Here is a 12,478-nt window from a genome sequence, read left to right as displayed (position 1 = left end):
ATCCAAAATGCCACCCCATAATTAGACAGACTCCTAAAGCTACTTAAGTCTTCATTTTAATGTCTGAATTTTTGCCCAACTCTGACTTGAAATTGTAACATGAATAAATGCAAGACCTAAAACCCACAAAGGTACAAACATTAATCTTTAAATTGATGACTTGCCAGGCTAATGCTTAGAACTTGAGAAACTGTTTATAGGCAGGTATTTAAAACAAAGATGCATCATCTTTTCAACGGCACTCTTTAGAAGGAGTCTTGGGCAGATTTTGGCCTAATACTCATTTACAGTTGTACTTAGAAAACACTGCATTTAACTTCTATTCTTTTAGCCTGTACTGTATTTGGGATATCATAATTTTCAGAAGTAGGTGATCACACAGTCTACATAGCAATGCATGAATCAAAGACCTAAGTGTAATGTATAAGAAGACACTACTGTACTCACATTCCAGGATGTCAGGCAGGCATGATCAAACCTCCACAATGAGTATCAAAAATCATGAAAGTTTCACTGCTTATCTCGTCTTTCCCTCCATTTTCTTCAATCTTTTAATTTAAAAGGCTTATGCCTCAAGCACTCAAATTTTGCTGTTCCTTACTGGTGTAAAATAGTTTTTGGCTGTTGTGGCTGTGCTTCAATGTGGAATGTATTTTGTCCTGACTCAAAATATTGTTACTGTGCCTTCCACTATGTCTAATCTGCTAAACTAGTAACTTCTAGTCAAAACCCACATACTGCCAAAGCACTGCTATGGTACCAATGCCCTCCCCAGCCAATGAATTTTCCAGGTCTCAGCTCTATTAACTTGGGGTTGGAACTAGATGGCCTTGAAAGTCCCTTCCACCCTAAACTCTTCTATGATTGATTCTATGCTGTGCCTGGAACAATACACATCATCAAAGCTACGACTGTGACCACTGCCACCCTCGACAAGGAAAACCACACATGTGCTAAGGAACTGAAGTTTTTATTTCCTCATTCTGCTATGTGAACATGAAAAAGGGGAACAACACAAAGTAACTGCTCTCAAAGAGCCAAAACTATAGCCCAAAAGAATTTGAGGCTTGGAAAACAGACCTGAATATAAATTGCTGAAGTAGCTTTCAGAAATGGTTTTTCTTCAGACTGCATTAAATTACGGAAGATTAAAAAAGGGCACAAAATATTTAGGCTGTTATTCCGAAAGCTTTGAGTGGAAATACGTTTTGTTCCCTTTGGTGTTCCCGTGACTACATTTCTACAGAACAGTAGAGTTTTATTTATATGTTTCATTTGGACCCCAAACAAAAACCTCATCTAAAAGCTTGTCTAAAAGGTCAGTTTTGAAACAAGTGACCTAATCCCATGCCATTTGGAAGTACTACACTGCTCTCTTCTGTCAGTGTTCTGTTTGTTTCATTGCCTCACTTCTTGTTTATCTTCTATTAAAGATAAAGGAAAGGTTAAGCAGATGTCATTCATTTACTCCGATCTTTTCTTTGAACTGTGTGGTTCTTTTACTTGGATCTCTTCTTGGAAGCTGCTATGAGACAGCAAGTGAAATTTCTCCAAACTGATTGCAGCCCAAGCATTCCTTGCTTGCAGCCTTCTCACCTCAATAAATGCTCCCAAACGCTTTGCATCACAACTTTGGCAGAGCAGAGAAATGAACTTTACCTGAGATACTCACAGCAGTTCTTTACATTTGAATTCTTCTAAAAATTAAATCTCAGGGGTCTGATTTCATGCAAAAAGTAAAGAACAAGACAGGCTAGCACTGCTGCATTACTAACAAAACAGTTGTCAAAAATGGTGGAGACTGCTTTGTACAACTAACAGAACATATATAATATTAGATCTTAATTTAATTAATTGAAAAAGCAAAAGAACTCACTGTGCCTAACCATTACTGTTGGGGAGACCCAGCTGATCAGCCCTGGAACATGCAGTAATTTTCTTTAACTAATTTTTTAGAAACATTTCAAAATTCCACTGTACTTACTGGATTGAGAACCACTGTGAAGAACAGCTCTCCTCCTTGAATACTTTTGTCTAATTCCTTTGGACCTCCAGGATACTCTTTATAGAAAATGGTGTGGGTGAACAAGCCACAAGTTTGCCTAGGAAGCACCTGCATTTATGAAAAAAAAAAGAAAAAATTCAAGAGTTTATGCTTCTAATGAGATAATAAAAGTCAGAGAAATAGTATGTAACTGGTAATTGCTGGGTACATTGGGCATCTCAACTTTGCTAGGAATCAGTAATGATCTAGATGAATTATTATCCCTAAAATCATAACATCCAAAAATTCATCACATTTTGTTTGAAATTGGAGACTGATCTCTATCACCAAATTACAATTCCAGGGCTTCCTCAAACTCATTCTGTCAGTAACACCTCATCCTAAACCCAAGTATTTGAAGTCTAAAGTTTTAAAATAATGTGAAAGATAATCTAAAATATTATCAGTCTGTATCGTATCAATCAGTTCCACTTTTATCTGAATGATGGTTTTGTTGAAAATTTAAACTGTAATTGGAAAGGCGAGTTGGTTTTTCTTTGGCTTAGGCATCACCACCAATAATAATTCTACACTGACACATAGGGAATTCTGCCAATAATTCTCACTTTATATAAAAGATTAACTCATTCAGCTGTGGTTTTGTAGGACCAGTTGAAATACAAAGTAGTCTGAGCAAAATTAATTTAAAAAACATTCCAAGAACAAATCCTTTGAATATGAAGAACTAAAAAATGTTTTTCATCAGAAATTCAATATATTTTCTATTGAATTCAGAAAGTAATTTGCTGGAGAGTATTTCAGCTATGTCTAGTCCTTATGGAAAATCAACAGCTGAGTACAGACATTCATGTATGATGCTTAACTGGGATTGTTATGATAGATTAACTTTTAAAGCATACAAATGCCTAATTTGACACAGGCTGTGGCTTTGTAGATAGTCTTTATTTCTTGCAGTTTCAGTTCTCAACATTTTTTTTGTTATGTAGAGAATACTGTGATCACAGACTGTAAATTCTGTGTTGTCAGAAAACGTATGGAATTTGTACCTCTGCTATAAACTTGCCTAAGTTTTTACAAAACCTTTGGATTTCACTGAGGAAATAGGAGAACAATTCTCCAGAGAGGCAGGGAATGAGGCTGTACTGGATTGGAGATGCTCCGACAAACGTTACACAACAATGTTCTTACTGAGCATGTTCATTACCGTTAGCCTGAAGATGTAAAATATTGATGCATTTGCCCTGGAGAACTGAACGCTCAACACTCTCCGAACAGGTGGTTTAATATCACTGGTTTTGGAAACAGATTTTTGGCTGCAGTGTCCTTGTGTTAAATCTCATTATGTGTCTTCAAATGATGTGTTTTTACAAATATTTATGGAAGAGATTTTTGGAGATTCTGAGTCAATCCGTCTTCCCCAAATCATCTTTGTGCTCCCTGAGCACATCCACAAACCCATTATTTCACACGCAGCGACTGCTTTGAGGAGAACGAACTGTAGTTCAACCCTGTGTGGTGTCAATTTTGTTCCTGGATTTCTGGAGATCATTTCCATTTGCTTCACCCAAAAATAGGCCAAAACTTTAAAATATTACTACTTAGCTTAAAAAAGTGGTATCCGTGGCAACCCGAGAACAATACCAGAATTCTGTTCTAAGTGGCAGGGTTGTGCCAAGGCACTTGACCTCCCAGAAGTGCCTGTTGCAGCCAGAGGTACAACACAAGGCCCCCATTCACTGCTCTCCCGCACGCTCCAAAAGAAAGTTACTTGGGAACATGCCACCAAGTATTTTGGAAAGCTGTTTTGAAACACTTCTGAGATAATAATGACGAGATGTGAATCCGAGATAGCCTCCGCCCCAGTGCCCGGATGGCAGCAGCACAACGCCTTCCGTGTCAGTTGTGTGCAAGCCCTTCCTTTGGCAAACGTGGCTGTCAGCGACAGCGCTGTGAGTTGTGTCATTCAGAAACACAGAGGGATTTGAGAGCACTTTGGTAGCCTGGAAGTGGTGTGGAGGGGAATCTTCCTTCCCTGCAGCTCCTGAGGCTCTGCCTGCACCCAGGCTGACAGCTCTGGGTTCAACCAGGCTGCAAAGCCCAGCTCGCATTGGTGTACGGCAGGAAGCCAAACAAGGGCAGCCATGCACAGCTCTCAGGGAAGACAGAGATTATGTACCCACCAAGATCCAGATTCTGAGATGGCATAACCTGGCAATACTGTTTTGCAGCTAATGGTACCATGCAAATTTAAAACCTGATAGAAATCTAACCCAGCATATCGTGTTAAATGATGCAAAATTGACTTTTTCCTTGAGCTCCCTGAACCAGCATTAACCGTAGGACTAGAACAGTTAACAGCCTGTTAACTGCTGACAGCAGGGTGCCTGAACACCACCTTCATCAGCAGAAACATCATCAGAACAGACTGATTTTAATTAACAAGACACTGTCAAATATGTCTTGCTACTTATGCGTAGCAATACGTGCTTCTCACAATGTGAACTTTCAGGATTCCATTCCACTTAAAAATAAATTGTTCCTGAAATGGTAGAGTACAAAATGAACATCAGCAATACAACTTACCATGATGTTTTTGTGGATGAAGCCTCGTCTATACCTTGCGGGTTTCAGATGTGGGTATTCTTCTGTGCTGGTAACTCTGATGTTCCAGACCTTTTTCCAGGCATCATAAAGTTGAACGTGTACTGGATAGACTCCAGAGTGGTGTGGAGCCACTGCATAGCCCAAGTCAGTTGGAATACCATGTTCCTAAAACATGACAGAACAATGGCTGCCCTCAAAAATTTAAGAAACCTGATGTTTTGGCATTTCTCAAATGCTGTTTTTGTGAAAGACCAAGAACAGGAGATGAAAATAACAGTAATATCAAAATCTGTTGATCTGGAACGAGATGGAAGGCAGCATGGGGAAGGTGGAACACAGGATTTTAAGACAAAAGCCTTTTTACTAAATATTTTTATGAGTACGCAGGGAAGAAGGATATCAATGTATTTTACACTGGTTTCTTCAATCTACATTAAACAGAAAGCTGCACTCTGAGTTCTTGCAAGGAATTTGCTCACAAACCCCAATTTCAGAGACAAAATCACCGGCACATACTCAACACAATACGTACCGTTTGGCAGCTACAACTACAAAACTGCAATTTCCACTACATGTCCCTTCACAATTACTTGGATAAGGCGCTGAATTTCAGAGTCACTGCATTTCCCCTCTAGTCCATTCAAAACACAAATCCATTTTCAAAAACCAGCTTAACTATTTCAGTGTCATGTTAAAAACGGAGGAAAGATAAGCACTTGTAACAGTCTACAGGCAAATGTTGTAGAGTAAACCCTTTTGTAGCACATTTCCTGTCTTCGAAGACTCCTGCTGTTTATCCTGTGTACATACCCACCTTGCTGCTATTACATTCTCTTCACATCCAACGCATTTTCCTTCAGGTTACTTTTCAAAGGAACAGTATAGAGCAGATATTCCTGGATAGTCTGATTAGCAGAATGCACAGTCCAGAAGATACCGTTTTGCCACTGCACTGCCTTTGAATTCTGTCTTAGAGCTTTTTATATGGCTTGAATTGACAAGGTTATCTTCACCGTATTTCCTAATCATACTGTGCGTGCAAAGCATTGGCTGATACCTGGACCTCTTCCTTTGAATGAGCTAGTTACTAAGGAACATGAAAATCTCTAGAAGAAGGGGGGGGGTGATGTTAGTAAAACCATTTGTTGTGTGTAACAGCCATGCCTGGCTCAATCATAGTGGGCAACCCTGACTTCTCTATGTTTAAAAGAATGGTGAAATTCTTGTGTCCCTTTAGGAATTTATGGCACACATAAAGGGCACCATGTGTGATCTGCCAAACAGGAATGGGTAACAGCTGCCCTCCTGGTTGTACAGCCATGAGGAGACAAGGAGTGGATACGCCATCAGTTACACAGCTTTACACGATTTAGTTCCACCACAGATAATTCAATTCCTCGTCCTTTTATCTTTCCTATTTCCCTTAAGCATGCATAAACATCAGAAAGGAAAATCTTCACAGAACATGTAAGAAATTGCATTCTCTAACGTCCCACTGAATCTCCTTCATTTATCTATAAACAAAATTCTAATTTTTACGGTTTTCTCCCTCAAGTTTCACAATAGGCAGTAAGAAATATGTAATCTCAATCTTTCACTCTAATAAGGGGCCTGTCATCTTCAATGAAGTAGTGTCTCCATTATTCCTTACTGACTGTAATTTCCCGGTTGAGCATCTCCCACACAATACACACATTCAGTGGATAATGCACGAGGCATCAGCAGTTCTGGCCTCTTTGAAAAAAGTGGATACTTCTCTCTGCTATTAATTTGAATGCTCTGAGCAAATGAAACATAATGAGTAGCTTCATGTCTGTATGTCGAAACAAGAAAAAAAAATTAATAGAAGGTATCTGTAAGCATTAAGAGCATTGAAAGTAGTGAAGAAAATGGCAATTGCTGAAGTTACATAAACCAGGGTTGAATATGCGTTATCCTTAAAACACACTTCAACAATTATATCCTGCAGACTAATCCCAGAGGATGTCTTAGGCCACACCAGAACTACAAGGACCCATTTGATTTCCAGTGGAGCTTGCATCAGTACACAGGATCATATTAAAAGTGCAATTCTGGACACAGGACTTTAAAATTTTCAGGAATCTAACTTCTACTGTAATGGTTTCTTGAAAGGAAACATTAAAGTAGAGCTGTCCTGCACTCAGTACAACTACAATTACCAGCAAACTTGGTGAACTCTTTGTTTGAAAGAAAGCACGTGTCCCACTTAAAAGCCAAGTTTTCAAATACAAACTTTAACTGGCTGATAGTCAGGTCTGTCCTGTGCTCCTACACTCACTGACACAGGACTATTAAGTGCACTGTTTGTTGCTCTGGTATTTCAAATCCCCCTGCTCCTTCCAGGAACAAAGTCATCACCTGTCAGCTAAAGAGCAACCACAGTGTATTTTGAAAAGAAGAAGTAAAATTAGGCTGTTGGAAGAGCAGATGTAGTTCAGCAAACAAGTTATGTTTGCTGAGCTGTTTTGATACAATGCATATTTAGGTCTTAACACTAGACCCCCTCTTCAGACAAATAACATGTTTTATGTATGGCAATTTTGTTTTGGTTTATTGAATGAAATTAACTACGATGTGTTTCTCAAATATCCTCAGATCTAAAATTTGTTTTTATTTTTTCTTATATTCTCCCTGAAACATTTTGATTCAGAGCTTTGCTGTGAATAAATGATTAGTAAAGGCAATACTCTTCAAAACAAATTTACATAAAGATCCAAAGGGAATATATAAGACGTTATTGGATGTCACTGCAGAAATGCATCTTTGAAAATGGCACGCTTACGTAACCCTAACAGGCAGTGGTTTCACAGTCATTTGATACCTTTCAATGGAGTAATTTTTCTTTCAGGAACTTGATTTTTTTTTCCTAATCTAAACAGAATAATGGTTTCTGAGTACCTAAATTAAATAAAAAATGCAAAAATATAACTCACTAAGGCAAATTTTTTGTTGAGGATCATCTGCTCCACCAGTGAGGACTCATTGTGGAAGAGGTGTGGCTGCATGTGACTCCACATGTGGGGAAACCACCAGAACTCATCCACAGATCTCAGCAGCAGGTCATCGCCCTCATCCTCCTCCTCAGTCCCTGCAGAAGGGAGAAGAAGAAAAAAAATATTCCAGAAGTAGTCTCTACTTTTATTATATTTTCACAAATGTTGGAAAACGTAAGAATGATATTAACATAATAAACTGTGACCACTTAAAATACTGCCTGCTGAGGCACTGGTGACAAAATGGGACAGTCAGGACCACTTTGCCAGCCCACATCCTATTTAATACCCTCTCTTTTATCTCTCCCTACTTCTACAGTGGTTTAAGTAAAAAATTATTTTAAGGGATAATATATATTGCTATATTTCTACAGTAGACATGAAACAATCACAAGGATGAACTGTGGTAGCTCAACAGATCCCTCAGTGAAATCAATACAAAATTTTATGTGATTGGTGGAACTTACCATTCAAAAACAGATTGAAAGGAACTAAATTTTAACCGAAGGGGCGGGGGGGGGGCATTTAATCTGCTCCATACCAGCAACCAATGCAGGAGCACAGCATACTAAGGCCCTTAGATTCTGTAACTCCTACTTGTCCTCACACTATACACAACACCACCAAAATCAAAGTGATTTTAGCATTTCATTCTTACCTGTGTGGTAAAATTTCCCTGAAAATCCCAGGTTGAAAGTAAAATTTGTAATTTGGGCTCTCAAAAGATTCTGAGTGTCAAGCAGGGCCTGAAAAAGAAACAACCCACCATATAAACACACCTGTAGAAAACACAACCCGACACAGAAATTTAATATAACAATATAAATATTTTTATAGTTATGTGTCTTTTCAATTGGTTTTGCTATTTAAAAACAGCTCTTTATGTAAGACAGAGCAGTACAGATATTTTTATTAGCATACAAAGATTAAAGACCACATGAAAACTCCATCATTTTCCTCATGAAGATGACCAGCTATCAAATACTGGGTTGCTCCCTGAATCATGAGATAGGAAAACAAAGGCACACACAGAGAAAAGACCTCCCACTGGCCACTCAGTAAACCTGGGCCACAGCCAGGAATGAATTTCAGATCTCTTGTGCCCCCCAGCACTGCTCCATTCACAAGGGTGAAGAGCAACCGTTGAAATTACATTTCTGTACATCAGCTCAAGTACATCCAAAGCAATTCAGTCATGTTTCAAAATCATGGGCAATGCAAAAAGAAAAATCTAGAGAGACAGCAAGGAGTTAAATCAATCCTATTCCACATCAAAGAACTGGATCCCAGATTCCCCCAAATTCTGACTCATTTCTCACATAGTGAGCATACTGACTGTCAGCATCTGTGTACTTGCACTAAAGTAGTACAAACAAAAAAACCAGCATGGAGGAAGAAGGGGGAAAGCATTATTCATCAGGTACAGCTTTGCTCTTTGGTTTCAATATGCTCTTCTTGATTTGTTACTCCTAAGACTTATGTATTACATTCAGGAGTTATCTCCCAGACTCCTACACCCTGCTTTTCTCTCGTTCAGTTTTTCAGGCGTAACGTAGAAACCCAGCTTCCCAAACTTTGCAAAGCAAGAACAAAACAGACAAGCAAAGGTCATCAAAAAGTCTTCCAAGTCAACATACAGTACAGCACAATGATTGTAATAAAGTGGTTGAAAGCACTGCTATTGTCAGAGAAGAGTAACTGGGTTATGAAGGCGGAATGTATTTTAAAAGCACAAAAAAGATCAAAATGACTGGATATTTTCAAAGCTTGAAAGGTCTAGCAAGCTCCCTACTCTTGAAACGCAATGACAACTTGGTGCCTTGAAAAATATGAGCCAGTAATTTTAATTAGTTCCCCTGGATGTTTTCATTATATAAGTAATTTGCCTCCAATTATATGCCAATGACAACAAAATGCTAGGAAGCCAAGCCCAGTTTAGGTATCAGGCAGAAGACACTCAACTTACAAGTCCTTAAAATATGTCCCATTTTACAGATTGAGGCAATATCCACCTTATTAGAGCACATAAGCTCTTCTTCAGGTCTTTCCCAGGGCTCACCTGGTAAAGATCATCTTCTTTCACTGCAAAGCCTGAAAACTGTCCTGTGAACAAGAGACATTCTAAAGAAATGAGCAAAATGAAGCACAGAATGGAGATAATTGAAAACAAGCTCCAGACTTATGAAGTGGAATATAAAGTGAAAAATCTTGCAATGCTGTAACGAGGGCTTTTGCACAGGCCGCAAGTGCAAAGATCTCTGAGGAGGCTTCTTATTCTAATGAAAAGCAGCAAATCTGCACAGGATTTATATGAAAACCAACCATGAGCTGCTCAGAACCTATTCACTGAAATGATTTTATCTCTGTATGGTTAAAAAGGTAGGAGTCAATTAATGCAGCTGTTCCCTTCTCATGCTAAGGGCACGCGTTGTTGAGGAGAGGGGATCCTGAGCACAGCCTGACAGTGAGGTGGCACGAAGGGCTGCTCGCTTCTTTCCCTCCACATGAAGAGCTGTGAGCATTTTTTGAGGTGAAGGGTTTATCCTGTACCTTTCTAACACCTTCCTAGCTTTTCATCTCCAGTCTGGTCTCAGCAGGATGGAAAACCAGAATGGCACACAGGCTTTTAAGAGGGAGGAGGGAGAAAGGTGGCAAGAGGCCCACGACATTTCTGTAACAATGCAACACAGAGTTTACTTCTTCCCTGGGAATTAATTTTGCCAGTGTGGTTCCCACCTTCTCGCATTGTGTTGGGAATATATCAGCTAATTCCAAGCGTGTACCTGCTCTGCCTGCAAAGAGGGAGGCCACAGACCTGCTGTGAACCACTTTGGGTACAGACAAGACGAGCTAACATTTGAGTTGTCGTGCCTGTGATTATTTTCTGGGCAACTTGACATTTTACTCATATTTCAGGTTCTAAAAACAAAATGTTAAAACTCATGAAAAATATATAGTAGCAGATGGCAAGGCCTATTACTGTGAGTTTCCATCAGAAAGACAGAAAGAGAGAGAAAAGTAGGGGGATGAAAAGCCTGAAATTTCATTTCTACATGCTGTTTTGTAAGCTGAGGGTAAACTGCTGGTATTTTCTAGATATTTTATGATTGTTTATGAACAGCCCCTCTGGGTATCTGTATGAGATGTTACATAAATACACCAGTGCTGAAGACTGTATTTTAAAACCATTTAGTCAAGTCTTCATATGCTTACATTATACGTCTTACATTTCTGCTGGTACTATAAGGAAAACAAATCATTGGCTGCATAATCTCTAACATGTACATAGCTCCAACGGAGTACCTTCTTTTGAACTTTTCCTAAGCTCACAGACTAGTTTAGGAAACTCCTAGTGCCAGAAATCAAATCTGAGTATTCCATACATGATGAAAGACCCCTTTCTTCACTAACAGTAAAAATAAAAATCTCAGTAAAAGGCCCTGTTACAATCCAAGGAATAGACAGAAGTTATCCCGACAGCAAAAGAAGAGATTTTCTCATCTCACAAACAGGACACAGGCATGGATAGATGACATAGGCTGTCAAAAGCTTTTGTTCAAGTAAATCAGCTGAAAAGCCAAGGATAAAACTCCTATATTCAAACCTGCTTCCCACTTCCATAGCCAGGAAGCCATCCTGCCTTCTGCCCTCAAATATCCCAACATGATTTCACTTTAGAGTCTGGCATAAAGAAGCTACAAGTGTCAGCCTTTCTCCAGCAAACAGACAGCTGTAATTTCCTCAGCATCAACAAAAATATTCAGACCCAAATACCTTGACTGATCAAAGGAATAAATCAAGATTGCCTTGTTGAACTCCAGTTCACCAAAGAGGAACGACTCCTTCTTTGTGCAATCACACCAACGTATTTATGACTATTTTCCTGCTCAAAAGCTGCTAAAGAACTGAGGCACTTGAAAAGAGAAATAGTTCAACTTGCTGTTAATTCTACTTGTAATCACGTACATTTCAACTAAATTGGCAAGCAGACAGACAGAACCTCACAGTGCTGCAGCATTAACATCTTACACTTCACATCAGTACCGGCTTTCATGTCAGCAACAAAAGCAAGGGCAGCTTCGTCATTTTCCAAAAAGCCTTTCTCCTCCTCCTCCTATTTTTGGGAAGCAGTACTCATCTCTCAACTCTTGCTTGCTTAACTATTTTACTGTCTGACAACACTATCAAAGGAGCCATTAAATTAGCAATTATATTGCTTTTGAGGAAAATTTCTAATGTTGTGTTGGCTCTTCAATAAAGGCAAGGACCTCCTGAAAAGGAAGGACAAGTTAGTAGAAAGTGCAGTGTGAAAGCACCCAAGTTAAGCACAGCAAGCCCCTCCATGGGAGCTCTTATGCAAAAAAAATTTTAATTTTTCCATATTGTATTTCCTCTTTTGTCCAACCCCTGCAAGAGAGGGAAGAAACAGAACTAGAGCCATTTCAACTTCTGAGTGGAGTTCTTGCTGTAGAGAGGTTTAATGAGCTGGAACTGATGTGATGTCCTTTTACTCTGCACTTTTTGGGACATCACTTTGCCTTTCCATGCTCTGGGAGTGCTGCATCAGAAGCTGCTGTGCAGGTACACACTGACCACCTGCCTCCCTCAACCTCCCCCTCCTGCAGAACCGGGGCTGTTGGGAAGCAGCATGACAAGCAGGAACAGAAGACGGCCTCAGTGAAGGGCCAGGCCAAGTGTCTGGGAATCAGTATTTTATTGGACTGTTTTGCTTCTGAGGAAAAATGATTCCTTCATGATAAATTATGTATTTTGGAACATCATTAAAATGCAATGCCTACTCTTTCTGGATTTCCAAGATTAGCAATTTGACACCCATTACCCGTGACACCCATAA

General features: G+C 39.3%; 1 protein-coding gene across 1 annotated transcript in view; it reads right to left on the bottom strand.

Moving 5' to 3' along the window:
• LOC104693664 (N-deacetylase and N-sulfotransferase 3) overlaps window positions 1-12,478 on the bottom strand; it is a 52,782-nt gene that overhangs the window by 20,166 nt on the left and 20,138 nt on the right. Inside the window, exons 3-6 of the mRNA XM_039550835.1 lie at window positions 8,282-8,369; window positions 7,564-7,718; window positions 4,589-4,774; window positions 1,985-2,113 (exon numbers count right to left, since the gene is read on the bottom strand). Coding sequence (XP_039406769.1) covers window positions 1,985-2,113; window positions 4,589-4,774; window positions 7,564-7,718; window positions 8,282-8,369 — 558 coding nt within the window. The remainder of the gene's footprint in view (window positions 1-1,984; window positions 2,114-4,588; window positions 4,775-7,563; window positions 7,719-8,281; window positions 8,370-12,478) is intronic.

The sequence above is a fragment of the Corvus cornix genome, chromosome 4 (assembly GCF_000738735.6).
Source record: "Corvus cornix cornix isolate S_Up_H32 chromosome 4, ASM73873v5, whole genome shotgun sequence".
In the NCBI taxonomy this organism is placed as follows: Eukaryota; Metazoa; Chordata; class Aves; order Passeriformes; family Corvidae; genus Corvus; species Corvus cornix.
This window is presented reverse-complemented; position numbering and strand designations above follow the sequence as displayed.